General features: G+C 43.1%; 1 protein-coding gene across 1 annotated transcript in view; it reads left to right on the forward strand.

The window, feature by feature from the left end:
• cpeb3 (cytoplasmic polyadenylation element binding protein 3) overlaps nt 1-10,919 on the forward strand; it is a gene marked incomplete at its 5' end in the record, with an annotated part of 43,022 nt that extends 32,103 nt beyond the window's left edge. Inside the window, 4 exon segments of the mRNA XM_083987845.1 lie at nt 6,138-6,256; nt 6,604-6,718; nt 7,220-7,401; nt 10,592-10,919. Of these exon segments, the coding sequence (XP_083843971.1) occupies nt 6,138-6,256; nt 6,604-6,718; nt 7,220-7,401; nt 10,592-10,819 (644 nt within the window). The 3' untranslated portion in view covers nt 10,820-10,919.
• Nucleotides 10,920-17,836: the final 6,917 nt, after the last annotated feature.

The raw sequence follows: 17,836 nt of genomic DNA on the forward strand, positions 1-17,836 counted from the left end.
GCCAGCCGTCGCAGTGTGACGTCCTGCTGCATTTTTATCGGGGCCTCACTTTGTCTTTCCTCCCTCTTGTTGGATCATATCCAGTGAGTTAGTCCCTCAAATTGAGGTGATTAGCGATGCTTGGTTTGACTGATTCTATGACTGACTCCTCTTCAATTGCTCCCAGCCCTCGGGGGCTGTGTTTGTTGGGAGGAGAGCAGATGCTTGTGTCTCCCTCCAGCCATCCTGCCAAATCCTCCAAGTCGTCGTCTTCTTCTCTTTCTCACTCTCGTCGTGTGAGCCGCTGACAGCAGTCGCTCTGTTTACATACAGCAGGTCTCTCTCTCCCTCCCTACTCTCGCAGGATATATAGCACACATGGAGGTTTGGCTTTCACGGAAGCCTTCTCTCTTATGGAGCAGCTCGTAAAACCTTCTTTTTTTTAGCAGGTTTGCTCTTTTGTGGGGTCCCATGTTTCTCTGATGTGTTGCTCAGAGGGGGGCCGACCCATGTGGAGTAAACCTGCAGTCAGTTTCAGAAGCGTGAAAAGATAAGCCTGAATTTAAATGTCACTATTAAAGCCAGAGAGATGTGACTGTGCTCGCTCACTTTATCGAGTCATCGTGGATTGGATTTCTGCAAAGTCAGCACACCGTTAACTTGATGAGGTAATGGAGAGAGGGGGATCTCGGAGTTTGACATAGCAGGGACAATTTAGACAACATCTGCTCCAAAAACCAAACTCCAAGCTCCAACTCAACTGGACACTGTCACTCAACAGGATATTATTAGATTTAACCGTCTTTGACATTTGGAAAACAAACGTGTACCAAACAAATAGCCAGCAGGCCCAAGGTCATGGGGTGATCAGTCTGGTCAAAGTCAATATCAGATATTGTGGTGGTGTGTTTGTTTTGAACTGTGACGTATTTAGTTTGATTGACAGGATTAGTTTAGCACATAATTGCCATCTTTAAAAAACGTCCTGCTCAACTTAGCTTAGCGTACAGTGTGGCAGGCAGCAGGGGCGAGACAGTGAGTCTGTTTTATCCATCTGGTTCCCAGCAAGTCTTAAACCAACTAATTAAACTAATAAACATGTTGTCTCATTTAATCTTGATAGAAACTGAAATGTAAACATGACATGTTGTTGTTGTGTGGAAGATCACAAAGACGGCTAGGTTAGCATGGCGCTAGCCCGGCCTTAGCAGCCCGGCACATAACCCAGATTACATTTACAAGAGTGCTCACAGGTGTTAATTAGTGAGCTTTAGAGACGCTGGTTGCCAGATTCTGTTACTTTCTGGCAGTTTCCCCCCACTTTCACACTGTGAACGGACGAGATGTGGTCTCAAACTATCCCATCAATACCCGCCTCACCTTTACCCCAGTAAAGCACGGCCTCATATTAATTTTAGGTAGCTGTTTGTGGTTAAGTGGTAACAATTAGTGAGTTAATGCGTCTGTTTTTACAGTCCTAATTGTCATCAGGTTGCCGTTGAGGTAACTGTTTCTCTCCCCTCTGAGTCAAAGTGTTGGCCCCTGCTACAGGAAAAGACTCTCTGCTGCATGAGCTCATCGCTTTTTCGCCTGCGCGCCCCACGAGGCGCTCTCCTGCCTATAGTTTGTCCGTAAACACTCGCTCTTTCAGGATGGAAAAATGCTGCGGACGTATTCCTCTCCCTCCCCGGACGGCGCTGGCAGCTCAGCAGCAAAGTCCTATAAATCTGAGGCACGAGCCACTGCAGATCTGCGCTCTCCTCCCGTGGTGTAAGCCTCTGCACTGCGCAATGCTGATGGAAACAGAGACAGAGCCCAGCACCGTTCAGACTAAATATCAGAGCGGTAACGTGGCACGGCGCCCTACGGACTCTGCTCTTTAGGCTTTTTACAGTTCCATATAACACACCTGTGAGATGGGATCATGACAAGCACCCTATTATTAAGTGATGTAGAACATTTCTAGCATCTTATTCCAGTGAAATTGAACTAATACACCGCCGCCAAAACTCTGCATGACTGTAAAAGTCTTAAAGTGAAGCACTGATCTCGTTATTAATTTTAAATGACAGGTTTAAATGATGTAACAGAGGGTAGTGCAGCAACGTCACAGTTAAGGTCAGTGTGATATTGAGTGTGAGATGTGTAGACGACCTGAGTCTGTTGCTCTCCAGGTCTGTTGCATCAGTTGTGTAACTTTTCTCACAGTGGCAGGCAGCTCTGCGTCTGTCTCTGCCTTTATATCCCGACTCCTCCTTCTCCACATCCACTCCCATGGATTTCCAGCCTCTCTGTTTGTAAGGCAGTCATTCATGCTCTCCTTCCTTCCCCTTCCACCTTTTCTCACTTTTTTCTCTCTTTCCATGTGTCTCGCTCCTCTCCCCCTCCTCTTCGCCTCTCTCTCTCTCTCTCTCTGCCCCTATCCTGCCCTGGGTCATGGAACACACTGTTCCCTCCTTCAGACTTCTATGAGCCGCTGCTAGCTCTGCCTTTTCATGCCGTTTGTGTGTGTGTGCGTGCGCAAGACTGCAGTTGTTTTTCCTCTGAGGGGGGATGTCAGTGCTAAACCACATGATTTCTCCCAATGACAAACCCTCTTTATGTAACCCAGCAACATGGAGACAGGGGTCTTATGTCGGGTGATGACGAGGCACGTGGAGGAAGATGATGATGCACAAAATCCTCTTTGTGTGGAGTCTAATTGTGTGTTTCTTGCGGTGGGTCTGGAGAGGAACTGAGGAACAAACACACGGAGATGAGTTGGTCACTTAAAGCAGCTGATTGTGATTAGTTTTGCTCTGTGAATATTTAGCCTCGGCCGCGGTGGGACAGCTTGTTAGTTGTTAGTGAAAACATTAAAGCTTCACTGAGGTTGTTAGTCTGTGCAGGCCTCATAATAAGAACCACTAAAACCTTTAATTAGAAAGGGACCGGTTATAGCCTATTGCACGACACTCAATATATTATAAGGATATTCTTTATAGCGGATGTGTTAGCACGGAACACACAGTATAATATAGATCCTAAAGCGATGCTGTTTATGTGATGTTACTAAGTGATTGTGCGTCAGTCTTTGTCAGGACATGTGCACCTGCTTCTTTTCTTACCTTCATTGTTCCCATTACAACACCATTCATTCTCTCCTGTTTCTATTCATATACCTCTCTACTATGTTCCTATTCCTATTCAGAGTCCTGCTCCTGTTCTCATTCCCGATCATATTCATATTCAAATTCAAATTCCCATTCCTGTTCCCTTTCATATTCCCATACCTATTCATATTCAAATCAAAGTGTGACAGGATTTTTCATCTTGGGCCTTATTCTCATTTTCAGGGATTTGCCTGAAGTCATCACAGTGGCAGCACCGAGTGTCAGCAAAGTGATTAAAGTGGACAGAATTATGAATGATATAAAATCAGGATCTTCACTCTATTCATATAACTACCCAATTTTTTTTGTATCCGTCAGTCTTTCATTTATTTTTGTTTCACAAACATTTTTCCTCCTGAAAATGTAAGGCTCATTATAATTTTTCATATCCAAACTTTATTTCTGCAACAAAACCAGTGATGTGCAGTTTTCAGTATGCTCACACTGGAGAAGCTGGAAGCAGCAAATGTTTGGAGCTTTGTGCTTGAAAAATGCCAGAAACAAAGGTTTCTTGTTTGTTTGATGGCATAAAAATGCTGCTTTAGGAGCCTATTTCTAATCTGCCCTCATACAGTCTTTTCCACATGTGTCACGTGTCAACATTGTCACAGTGAAATGCTGAGGATTCGTCTGTCACCTTGGTGATCTACAGAAACACTATTCAAGTCATTGCAGCTTTAGGCAGGATGCCACGTCATTGTGACAGGGGTACATCACACACATCACACACACACACAGTCACAGACAGACAGTAACCGTCTGTCGGGGCAGCAGCTGTCTGAGGACACACACACACACACACACACTTACGCACCTGCTTTTATCTGCTCCACCTTTGATGCTCGCTGCCTCTTCTTTCTTTTCCTGCTTTTATTCAACCCCCTCCTTCTCTCCAACCCGCCACATCCACAGCTGCACACCCTCTCCCTTCCCCGTTACCCTGACACACACACACACACACACACACACACACACACACACACACACACACACACACACACACACACACACACACACACACACACACACACACACACACACACACACACACACACACACTCAGATGTATCCACATACCACAGTTGACTGGGTCTGTCGAGTCAGGGCTTTTTTTTTTTTTCTCCTCCTTTCCCCTCATCTCATCTGCAGCAGCTCCGCTCAGGAATGTTAAAAACATGACAGTTGCACATTCCTCTGTGCCATTTTCACTCACACATTTGTTGACATAAGCGTTGTGTGTCTGAATTTGTGTGTGCGTGAGTGAGGGCGACACCGAGTTCCTAAACCGCCAGCTTCTGAGGCGACACCGGAACACACATGGCTTTGTAGTCGTCTCCAGAGACACTACAAACGGAGTAATTGGAGGCTGGAGACAGAGTGTACTCCAGTAGAAACAATTCCTTGTGTGTGTGTGTGTGTGTGTGTGTGTGTATATGTGATCATGTGCATTTGTGCATACCTACCGATCCCGCTTGCACTGCTCAGACAGCAGCTCATATTCCCCTGACTCATGGGTGCCACAGGTGGTGCAGGGCTCCTGCTAACATAATCAGAGCAAAGCAGTGATAATTTACACCCAGTTCAGAGATGACTGCGTGTCTGCTGCTTTGTGACAGCACTGAAAATATCCTCACTCTGATCTTTTGGCTGTCAGAAAGTGGATCCGGGCTCTAGATTCTTGTTTCCATCCTCTCTCAGCGCGTTGTGTTCATTTAGTTCAACCCATAAATCAGGCCACTGTTGCTCACAGACCCCTGTAGCAGTGTGTGATGGATGGACCCACAACTCAGTCTCTTCTCTGTGGCTCCCAAAATGACTTAAAGGGATAGCTCAACATTTTGGCAAATTGGCCCATTGCCATAATCGCTTTAGTCATAGCAGTTCGTTACCTTTAATTGTCGGTGCAAGCTATTTTTAGAACGGTGGAGCAGAGCCGCAAGCTGCTCAGAGCTACGCTATGGAGGCTAATGGGATTTCTTGGTTTCCCTTATCAAACTCATCAAATACACAATCCAACAACTCCAAAATGCTCTGGTGGACAAGTTGTGACCTGCACATTCACCACGCTATGAGATAATAACGGAAAGTTATGAGATAGAGTTGTTTTCGAGGTAAATTTATGCAAAACAGCTGATGCGCATTCCTGTCCAGGGCAGTTTTTCAGCAAGCAAGTCTCTGCATTTGCCTCGAAAACAACTCAGTCTCGTGACGTTCCATTATTATCTCATAGCGTGGTGAATGTGCAGGTCACAACTTGTCCACGAGAACGTTTTGGAGTCGTTGGATTGTGTATTTGATGAGTTTGATGGGGGAAACCAAGAAATCCCATTAACCTCCATAGCGTAGCTCTGCAGCTTATGGCTCTGCTCCATCGTTCTAGAAATAGCTTTCACCGACAAATAAAGATAACGAACCTACTGCTATGACTATAGGGATTATGGCAATGGGCCAATTTGCCAAAATGTTGAACTATCCCTTTAATAGCTCATAGCTGTGACCTTGGGTAAGGTCTTTGCTCTGGATGCTGAATAATTGAATAGTACAGAGTGACCGTCTGAATTCCTCTTTCTTTCTGCCTCGAGACATCACCAAACTCCTCTACCACCTGACCCACCTTTCAGAGGAGATCTGCGCCGTGCTAGGCTGATCAATTTTGCATGGTTCCTTTAGGAGCGGGGAGCCGCTCTCAGCCATTTAATCTGCTCGCTGTGGAGCGCCTTACAGAGGCAGATGAGGACAGAGGAACGGGCCACAAGGTCGTTTGCCTGCGTGGAGACGAAGTTGTCTGAAACTATGAATAACAAGGGGGGGAAAGTGTGAGACTCAGTCATGAGATCGTGACTCGTATAATGTAGACGTTGTAGAAAAAAAAACACTCATGTGTATGAGTTCTTAGCCAGGGGGGCAGAGTTTAAAGCGTCACAGTCACAAGGTTGAGTGTTAAATACAGAGGATGTGTTTTTTCTGAAGATGTGTGTTTGTTCTTTTTTTTTTATTATTATCCAGGCTACGCCTTCCTGCTGTTCCAGGAAGAGACCTCTGTCCAGGCCTTGATTGACGCCTGCATCGAGGAGGACGGCAAGCTCTACCTGTGTGTGTCCAGTCCCACCATCAAAGACAAACCGGTGAGTAGCTAGAGAATTAAAGTGTGTCCAAGCTAATTTCTGTCAGTAGAATTTCATGATATATTTAACATAGGAAGAATACATGATATTTCATTGGAAACAATTACATATGGATGAAATTAATTGACTAAACTTAATGTATCGCGCCATGGGTAAGCTGTACAGGTTGAATTTAATTTATACAAACTGTCCCAACATTACTAACAGTACTGTTGGAAATTTGCTGGGACACACTCTAAATGAGTACATTATGTTGACATGTCCACCTGGAACTGCAGCGCCAACGAGAACTGAAGTCTTTCAGACACATTTGACAGGAAGTGTAATTACTGCATCTTGTCCCGCAGGTCCAGATCCGTCCCTGGAACCTGAGCGACAGCGACTTCGTCATGGACGGCTCCCAGCCTCTGGACCCCCGCAAGACCATCTTTGTTGGGGGAGTGCCGCGACCCCTGCGTGCAGGTAACTGAATGGACTGTTTTTTTTCTCTCTCTTTCTCTTTCTTTTTCCAAGATCCCCCCAAAAAAGCCTCTAAATTGGATTCCCTAACATCGACTGGCGTGGAGCGACGAGGCTGGAGGCTGTAATGAAAAGTCCTCCTGTGAGAAAGCAATCCTCTACTTGGGTTTCCAGGACGCGGGCCAAGTGGTCGTCATGTTAAGAATTCATGGTGTAATGGAAGGCTCAGTCTTTCTGTTCTTGGGATAAACATTGCTGGCTTGTCTGCAATGTGACCCCTACTAATTATACCAGCAGATTGAGACTGCCACTGATGAATAGTGCAGGAGGGTCGATTTTTTACGTCGGCTAATAACGGTGTCAATCACAAAAGTTTCTTTTCGTTTTTTTTAAAGATACTGAAGCCTTTCAATTTGAGAACAAAAGCCAACGCTCTGTAGCCGCAGCACTAATCACCACCTCCTCCTTCTCCTTCTCGTCTCTTCCTCCCTTTCCTCTCCACAGTGGAGCTGGCTATGATCATGGACCGGCTGTATGGAGGTGTTTGCTACGCTGGCATCGACACCGACCCGGAGCTCAAATACCCAAAGGGAGCGGGCCGCGTGGCCTTCTCCAATCAGCAGAGCTACATCGCTGCCATCAGCGCTCGCTTCGTTCAGCTGCAGCACAATGACATTGACAAAAGGGTGAGCGGGTTCATGCGCTTCATTCACAATATGCTTCCTCTGAAAGAAAAGCAGCATCCCCACCACAGCTGAGGTTTTCACAGTCACTCCTGTGGCATGCAGCAGAGCCCAACTCTCTCCGTGTATCCCAGCTTTCATTACAGCCGGGGTTCGGGCCAACTGCTCCGCAGCCTACAATAAGGGAAGGCCGGCCCTGCCTGTGTAATCACTGAGGGCCTTTTGGGTGCAGGAGTCCCAACAGATGTTTTCGGCTGCAGACACATAGGGTTGGTTTAATTATAGTAGTTCCCTATACATGCACATCCACGAGGCCGTGCTGCAGCCTGCTTATTTTAGACACGCCGGGCCAAGTGCAGCGGGACGGATCGTGACCAAGAGAGACTGGTTGTCGGCCAGGGAGCCGAGCCTCTTTAGGGCGGGGCGCTCCACCTCAGCTATCACCATCTATCTTCAGTGAAGGAAGGGGTTGGGGTTGGGGGTGGAGGGGGGGGGGTTCTTCTTTGTGGGTGTGTCTTTATTTTGACTGGAAAACAAATGATGGTCACAACAATTCAAAGAAAATGACACTTAAAAACCATAAGGGGGGTGTGAATGAAGACTTCACAAGGCAAATATGTATTTTTTCTAATAGAGGTCAGGAAGAAAAGTTGTGAATGTTGACAGAAATAACAGTGTTAGAGAGTTTGTATTTACTGCAGAGAGCAGGATCGCTGAGAATCCATCAGCTTGACCTCAGAGCGGCGGTTTGGAAGATCCTTGTTATTTCATCTTCTCTTTCTAATTTTCTCTCTGTCTGCTTCGACATGAACTCGCTGCAGAGACCACAGACCAGCTCGTCACCTCCGAGCCGATCTTGGTATTTATTTAATAGCGTGTGCGCCGCTCTCTGCAGCGTTAAGTCGTCGTTGCAGAGTTTTAGCCCGAGAACGCCGGCCTCCCCGCTGTCGGAGGATTCGATAACCTTTCATTTTGTGGCCACACTGTAACAAGGTTAGCATCCGCCCCCTGCTCTCTCATGCACTGAGCCGTCTCCATGGAGACTGAGCTCTCATTTCTTGTCTCCTGGCTTAGTGGTCAAACTCATTTCACCGGCGGACGGGGGAGGATACCTGCCTGGGCTTTATTTCAGACAACCGCGGAGAGATTGGCGTGTCAGGCCGTCGGTTTAGAGGAGCTCACACACCTGGACCCACAAAGCTCTTCATTTCAGCACATTTACATATAAATTGTGTCGGAAGATTAACCCATAAGGACCCACGGTGACACGGGTGTCACACTGCCTTCAAGTGTCCTGGAAAGCCCCTTACACATATTTATGTTGAACTTTTAACTCATAAAGTCCCTAAGTGACATCTACTCAACATCCTGGTGCAGTCACATGACTCTCTGTGAATCTCTCTATCCATGACAACATTTCCAAGATGGTGGCCAGCAGAGTTGGCAAATTTCACAGAGGCCGCTACTTTTAAAAAGCTTGCTTTCTGTCAATAAAATAAGCCACCACCCATTTCACAATGCAAATCCTTTTATAACATGTCCCTTGTTGTATTTAACCTGTTCTGACCTCATTTTTTGAAGAAACTCATATAAAACAACTTAAGAAAATATTGCTGTGACATATACGTCACATCGGGCCTTAGCCTTAAAAAAGTCAGGAAAAATACCATGTGACGCCTATGTCACAATGAGAAAAATGGGAAAGAACTGCTCAATTAAATTAGGTGATTCAGGTATTTTGAATGAATATACTCTATGTTGTTCAATTTAAAACATAATTCAAAAATGTTAACATAAAAATAATGTCAAATTCAATCAATATTTAATAAAATGATATATCAGTCCGGAAATTGAACCACAGATTTAGCAGAGACACTCTTCTCAGTAAATGAACAAGATTTTAGTATCCCATGCTGGTCCCATATTAATGTAATTATGCTTTCTTGCTGTATTTTTTGTAACAAAATAGGATACAGTGTTCAGGATGTACTGACGACCATCAGACGTGCAATAGATGTTGTATACAGAACAACAAATACAGCAAAGAAGAATGAGAGTTTACATAAGAAAATATTAGGAAACAAATAAGAAAAGTTAACACAGTCAAACAGTCATGAACCAGGTTTGAGACAAGGGTTCTGGACTGCTGTACTGATGGGAGAGAGGGTCCCATGTGGTGCATTGTGAGAGAAGGACGTTTTACCCAGCTCAGTTCTGACGAATGGAATATGACCCAACAATCAGTTCTGTGAGTGGGTACCAATGTTTTGTGATTTCATAGTTAACAGAGATGATAAATAAGGAGACAATAACTGTGACAGGGCTTTAAAAATGGATAAAAACCAATGCTGTTTTCCCCTTACTGTCAGAAATGACCAGCCGACATTTTGATAAAGAGTGCCGTGATGAGTATTATATGAATCATTGGAAATGAAATGTAAGGCTGAGTGGTAAACAGCATCCAGGGGAATCAAAGTGGAACTAGCAGCTCTTCCATAGATGTCATCTCCATAGTCTAAAACAGAGAAAAAATAGCGTCTCCAATTTTTTTCCTGTGGTGAGTAGGAAAACGGTGCTTATTTCTGTATAGAAAGCCAAGTATTGTTCTTAGTTTAGCAATGAGGGTGGTGATATGGTGCTTAAAATTAAGACAACTGTCCATCCAGATGCCAAGGTATTTGTAGTTGGAAAGAAAATTGTGGTTGCACAGCTTTTAAGGCTTCAGTAACTGGTTAAAGCCTTCAATATGAGGCAATATTCGCATTTCTATAGTGTTTGCCCTTTTTTGTTGTGAAACTTGTCTTAAAAAGGTGTTAATAGTAACCAGCAAATTTGTAATTTTGATATATGTTATGGAAATGCAAATAAAAGGTCAAATTTGTGTTACAGAGCAAAAGAAAATGTTAAGCCCATTTATTTTCAAGTGAAAATTTAAGATACCAAAAACGCCCGATGTGACATATATGTAACATTCCAGATCTCAGACAATAGGTGGCGCTATTTCAAAAAAAACTTCAAAAATGTGTTCCATGCATTCCACTTGGTCTGTGTTTCACCCCACTTAATTTTCCTTCAAGTATAAATGGGTCTGGGTTCTTATGGGTTAAAATGCTTGAACTGATTTTGTTTGGATGTGAGATTGTGGGGGGATAATAAACTGAGCTCTGCCTCTCCATCTCTCCATCTCTCCCAGGTGGAGGTGAAGCCGTACGTCCTGGACGACCAGATGTGCGACGAGTGCCAGGGGGCGCGCTGCGGGGGGAAGTTCGCCCCCTTCTTCTGTGCCAACGTCACCTGCCTGCAGTACTACTGTGAGTACTGCTGGGCCAGCATCCACTCGCGAGCCGGCCGAGAGTTTCACAAGCCACTGGTGAAGGAAGGGGGCGACCGCCCTCGACACGTGTCCTTCCGCTGGAGCTGAGGGGGGGTCATGAGTCAGCCCTGCCCCTGCCCCCCCACCCCGCCCCACCCTGCCCCACCCCGGTCAACCCACACCTGACCCCCTGGAGAGAAGCTAAAAAGCCCGGGACAGAGCTGCAAACACCGACCCCCCCCCCCCCCCCCCCCCCCCCCTCCCCTCCTCCTCCTCCTCCTGCTCCACCTGCTCCACCCCGCTCCCCACAAACACCTCATGAAAAAAAAAGCAAAAAGGATCCATCAATACACGGGACTGTGTTCATCCCACATGGCTCTGAACTCATTGTGTAGTTGTTCCCCTCTGATGAAGCTTTGTGGGGGGAAGAGAAATGCGAAATCTATCAGCTTAGAATTTGCACTTTGGCACAAAATCTCACGAAACACACACACATGCACACATACACACACACACAGGATGGTATGTTAGACGTCTGGCTACTTTCAGTTCCCCGTTCTGTTGACTGGGCGGTGTGGTACGTCCTGTTGGACCCCCCTCCCCCTCCCTCCCTCCCTTAATGAGACAGAGGTGGGACCATACAAATATTTAAAAAAAAAAAAAGTATATATTTTTTGTTTTGTACCTATCTATACATATATAGATAATTTAATTTTTATGTAAAAGGAGCATGCACTTATTTTCAAAAGCTGTAGTTATATTGCCCCTAGTAAAAAATAATAATTACCAAAGGCAACTGAAATTAATGCATAGAGAAAAGCAAAATAGGTGGCATAAGATGTAGCAAGATTTAACAACTATCCAGTAGTGTGGGCCCGTAACGCCCAGAGTAAAAATAACACGGCTATATTCGCTCACAATTTTGACTCTGAAAATATTAATACCTCATAACGCTCAATCAGATTAGTTTGCTTTCAATTTCTAGGTCTTTATTTTTATAATAACATTATTTTTTAGTGTTATGTAAATGTAATGCTGCAATAGCTTTGCTGCTAAATCCATGGTATAAACACATACCATAAATACTTTATTCAGGCTTAGGGTGTAAAATGATATAGAACTGGTCTAGAGAAGCACCTGGTGTTTTAGAATGACGAGCTGTCCTAGGGGGAGGGGGCGCCCCTAGACGACGATGGCTACCTTTTTTTTTTGTGGGGGTCGGGGTGGGTCGCCCCTAACTGCATGTTTATTTCAATCAGGTTGCTGCATGCAATACACTTTTCAGTATCATGTCTACTATTCGATTCTGCCCATGTTTGCACAACAACACCATAGACGTACGTACGACTCGCACGGAGCTGGACAGACACAGGGAAGTAACTGGTGGAAGGAATCAGGTTCGGGCCGACAGCGGGCCCCCCCGAGTCGGGCCAGGCCAGTGGCCCCCCCAGGTCAGGCTGAACGCCCCTGGGCTAGAGCGCACGGTTCCTGCACAAACAGGCGGTGAACACATCCAGACAACAGGGGAGAAAAAAAGAAAAAAAAACAATCTTAATAATCACAAATCAAATTAAATGTAGGATTAGCATTTAAAACTGTCTATGATAGGTGAAGTACTTTTTTGCAGTGATTGTTGATATAATTGTGCAATTTTTTATACCGTATGTAGTTAGGTCTGAGTATGCCTAGAACTGTGATTCGCTTTAACTGTCGTTTATGTCCGACATAGAAGTCCTGTGAAACTTCATAACTAGTGTATGCACACGTATATATGTTCTCTTGTACACACACTTGCACCAGTAAACACAGAAGCCTCTCGACACACATGAACACACACACACACACACACACATACAGTACAAACACACACGGACACGGACACGGACGGCTGTCTTTCTTACGCACACACACAGGCCTACAAACACCGAGTCTGATCTGAAGAGAAGACGCAACAATGTGAGCTTAAACTGAGAACTGAGGTTTTTTTTTTTTTCTTTTTTTTTTTGGTTTTGTTCTGTTTTGTTTTGTTTTGTTTTGTTTTGTTTGTTTGTTCCACCGCTGACAAAAAAAAAAAGCGCACGTTTACGTCCCAGAATGCAACCAAAGAGCTCACATGTTCGACTTTTACCAGACCACCTAACAACACAGAGCGAGCAGCCCCTCCCCACAGAGGAGGAGGAGGCTGCTCATCCGGCCTCCTGCGGCAGATTAGATGGCGGGGTCGGGGAGGGGCAGTCACTAAGAAGAAGAGGGGGAGGGGGTTGGGGTTGGGGCATGGGGGGGGGAGGGGGGGGTATAAAACGAAATATTGAAGCTACTGGAGACTTGAGCTTGATAAACTGAGCTCTGCACATGCTCTCACTACATGGCTGAGGGTGGGGTTGGGGTCGGGGGGGTCACATCGGGGAGTGTGCAGATGTGCAAGCTGGCGGGAGGGGGGAGGGGGGGGGGGGGTAACCATATTTATCCAGATGTTTTTGTTTCCTGCAAAGCTTGAAGTAATGGACCTGCTTAGAAATTGGTGGACATACTATATAGATATATAGATATATATTTTTTTGTTTTAATGGTGCGCAGTTCAAACAGGATGGGGTGGGACGGGGTGGGACGGGGTTGGGTCGGGTGGGGAGGGAGGGAGGGAGGGTGGGTGGGGGAATTATTTGGGAGCTGATGAATGCATAGAAACTTAAAGTGTTGGCTGCTGACGACAGGGCGGCTCTGGTTTGGCTATGGGGCGGCGGTGGGGGGCGGCGGTGGGGGCACGTTACACTGGTTTTAGCAGTTTAGTGGACAATCTGAATGGGATCTTACACCTGTATTGTTCATCCGGCCCCCCCACCCCCAACCCCAACCCAACCCTCCTCCCCTCTAATTTTTTTTTTTTGTTCATTAGTTGTGATTGTCCCGTGCTGCCCCTCCCCCTCCTTAATCGTTTTAGTCGCAAACTGTTTTTTTTTTTGTTTTTTTTTTGGCTTTAGGATGTTTCGATGTTTCTGTTTGTTTCTTGTCCAAGAAAAAAAAAAACTAACTGAAACTAAGCAGAAGATTTTTTTACTGATAGAAAAACAAACACGAGGCTAACCATGAGTAATAATACGTATCCCTACGAAAGTGAATTCTGGGTGTTTTTGTGACATTTCTTTCCCCACCCAGACAGGTTTTCTATGTTTGTTCCTTCTCTATGATCGATATTTGTTATGCACTACTCTTTGTATCTGAACAGTTTTCGACAGTCAGCAGTTGTTTTTGTTAAAAGACGATAAAAAGACGACAAAGCGTGCTTTCTGACTGACAAGATCTTTTGCAATACCTCAATTTTGAAATATATTAGGAGAGAAACTGATATTTTCTAAGTAAGTTTATTCAGATGAAAAAATATATATTAATTTAATTCTTCGAGAGAAATGATTTAACAGATGGTTGATTTTTTTTTTTTTTTTAATTTTTATCATGCTTATTTCTTTTATTTTAAGAATTTATTTTTTTGAAAAAGACAACCGAAGGAGCTAGAGCTTTATAACTAATATAATGATGTAGTTAGTGAGAGTACAGTCTACTTTATTACAGTGGAGGTGAGGCTGAGTGTCCCATTGGTCAAATTGGACGAAAACATCAAGAGAAGAAACAAAATATCAGGTGCTCAGAAAGAAAACTGAACATATTTCCCACGTTTTTTGTATATTTATAATCAATCATTTACTATGCTGACCAGAGTTGTGAAAGAGATCTTCTGTTCATTATTTTTTTAAGAGAAGTTTTTTATGTTTCCTAACAGTATGTGTCCCTTTTGTTTTGTAAAAAAAATAATAAAAAAAAGCAACGTGACCCTGATTTGTTAGCCTGACATTGCTGGGAGAAAAAAAAACAAAAACAAAACAAACAAACTGAGTGAGAGTTGAGAGTCGGCGGCGAACAGCTGGAGGTAGAGAGACGAGAATGTTCTTTTTAACACAAAACAGACACAAGTGTTTTCACCTGTAACTTGACCGAGAGCCCCCAAGGTGCATCAATTGACTGGTGGCCTTCTATTCACGCAAGACTTGAATTATAGTCCCATTTTTTAAGGCTAAGAACCTTGACTCTTTGTTGTAATGTGCAATACTGTTTGTACTGTTTGTAGAAAAGAAGAAAACAAGAAAAAGAGGCATAAATCTTTATTGCAGAATTATTTTCATTGCGAGCATTGTGATTCACTAAAATCATTTTCTACTGTGTATTTACCTACTCTACCTGCTAGTACCTTCCAGTAGTAATGTAGCCTTTGTACTGAGAAATTTTCATTATTTTTAGAAAGTTTTGCTAAAAAAGAAAAGAATTTAAACATATTTACATATTTTCATTTTTATTTCATATTTTTTTCTTTACAGACTTATTTCTCAACCATTAATAGTTATTTCTGGGGGAGACTTTCATATCTGGTCAATGTCATTAATATTATTTTGTATTTTTACTTGGAATAAATTAATTTTATGATGCTAATTCTTTAAAAGTTTATTTTTTTCGTTTGTTCACTTTTTTCATTTTTTTGAAGCTGAGAAAAAAAAACAACAACTTTGTAATATTGTTACTAAAGTGTCTCGATTCTTGAACTGCTAAGCTTTATGTGTTAACTCGCTGATGTTGCTTACATTAGTGTGAAGAAAAAAAAACTACTCACAAACAACAGGTTGGTGGTTGGTGATGTTAAAGTGATTCGCGATGTAAACAAATGAATGGGCAATAAAATAAAAATGGCAGAATGGAGCATACATGCAGTATGTTGTGATGTAATTGTGGAAGCTGGATGACACCACTGGCCGTTTACATTGCTTCTGCTACTCCAGTACTACTATAACTTCAACTACTACTACTATTACTACTATTACTATTACCACTCGCTCTACTACAATAACTCATCCTCACTTTGTGCAGTGGAGAGCAAAACTTGTCACATGTGAAATATTGCAACAGCACCTGGTAGACGAACAGCCATGTCACACACGTCCTCCTCTTTCCAGTTGACTCGGTCCCTGCAGAGTGCACCAGTGTGATTGTAACTAGGTATGAATGTAAATACGGAGATGCACAGTTTGGGGAGAGCATGTATGGTTTTTTATTGTGCCCTAGTAGGAAATGGTATGACGTTTTTTTTTCTTTTCTTTTTTATTCAAATATTTCTTGTTTGTGTTACTGCTGAAAGTCCCCCTCCTGATCTTCGGCCTTTGGAAACCTTGGGAAACATGTTTATGTGCCACTGCTCACACTTTCTGCACTGAGGTGCTCAAAGGCTTTTTTTTTTTTAAATTCATATTTATTTATGCAATATTAATTTGGGGACAGAAATCACATTTCCCATCTATTATTCTCTCTCCAAGTTAGATAAATTGATCAATACCACTGTCAATACCAGTTTGATTTGTATGAAGCTACTGTAGCAGCAAGTTAGCTAGGGATAGAAGAAGGGGTAACGGCAAACCTGGCTCGGTCTGTTTAGAGGAATGCAAAATGTAATGTATAATATATGGTTTCATATTTCAGCTTTTGTAGAGTCAAGCTACATTTAAATGTTGATTGAGCTTCAGGTTGGCTGTTTCCTGTCTGGCTAAGCTAACTTCACTCATTCAACTCCCACTAAGACAGGAAATAAACATATTTCCCAAAATAAGGGCACCGTTTCTCAACCCGTGGCTGAAGGTCTCTTCCTCTGACCGTCTTCACCTGAAAGACTCATGTGACAATGTTGTGTCTACCACTTTATAAACCAAGTCCCACACTTGTCTCTCTCTCTCCCAGGGCTCAGTATTATCATCATCATCATCATTATCATTATTCACCACCACACAGAGAGTGTTTATCTGTCTCCTGGCCTTTTCTTTCAACTTGTTTTTCTTTCACTTAACAAAAGAATTTATACCTGAACTATAAAAACAAAGTGTATGTGCAAATGAAAAAAAGATTGATTTGGATGATGGCAACCATTTTATATATTCCTCTCTATATACGTATGTATTTCATGTAACTAGACTTGGATAGTAAACTGTATATTCACTTCTGCTTCATGGGCTTTCTCTGGGTAGGTAAACACTGTAGGTCTCGTCATGTTGTGATCTCAAAAAAAGATGAAAAAAAGATTGGTAATGTGCTTTTTTTTGTCTCTGTTTTACAAACATCCTGCTACTTTTTTGAATTTCCTTTTTTAAAATGAAGGCATCTGTGCTTTTATTTTCTAGGTTTTTATTTCCTGACTTGAACACTGGTTCTATCTTGGCGAGGCTTTTGAGACTGTTGACTTAGACCTATGGTTGTCTGAACTTTTTTGCAGTATAACTGTGATTTGGAAACATGGAGCTCGATGCTGCTAATGCTTACTACTGCTTCAGAGTTTGTAGTTCCCACCTTAATTTTTCCTTTTTCTGTACTAATAAGCAAATCTTATTAAACGTAGTTGTATGACGCTGTGAAACCTTGTGGTCTTTTGCATGGCAATCTTTCCCCATCTCTATCCGCCCTGTGCACCAGAGAGCAGCTGACCAGTAGCCTACTAACTCTGCATCACGCCCCTGGCAACTTAACATATTCATCCATTCATGTGTCCTGTGTGAACAGTGGATTCAGTCTGTGGACTGGCAGTAAACTGATGAAGTGTCCATCATGAATGTTCATTAAGGAGTTATTCCAGAGCTTTCACCAAATAACACAAGCTTAGCAGAGAAACTACTATATCTCAGCATTTTATTTTGAAAGTCTGTCTAAAAGCAACATCTTAAAAACTTCAGATATTAAATTCAAGTGTCTTGTATCAAGAATCTACCATTTTAGCTGATTAAATTGCTCACAGGAGACGCAGAAATTCACACCTGACTTCAAGGTGAAAGTCACATGATGCAAATTAATTCCATCTCACTTTCTGAATTTGTAAAGTTTGATCTTGTTGTCCGGAAAATGTATATTGATAGTTTAACTTACACATTTAGCTGTGATTAAATTCAAATATGCTAAATTTTGCAGTGATTATATCACTCAGTTCATTACACAAGGTTTTTGCTTGTAAAATTCCAGTGATTTTCTTGAGCGTTTTAAAGACTTCTGATTAATGCTGGCTTAAAAGTTGCCTGTTTCCAGGATCAAGACTGATCCATATATTTC

Source organism: Trachurus trachurus (genome assembly GCF_905171665.1).
Source record: "Trachurus trachurus genome assembly, chromosome: 15".
In the NCBI taxonomy this organism is placed as follows: domain Eukaryota; kingdom Metazoa; phylum Chordata; class Actinopteri; order Carangiformes; family Carangidae; genus Trachurus; species Trachurus trachurus.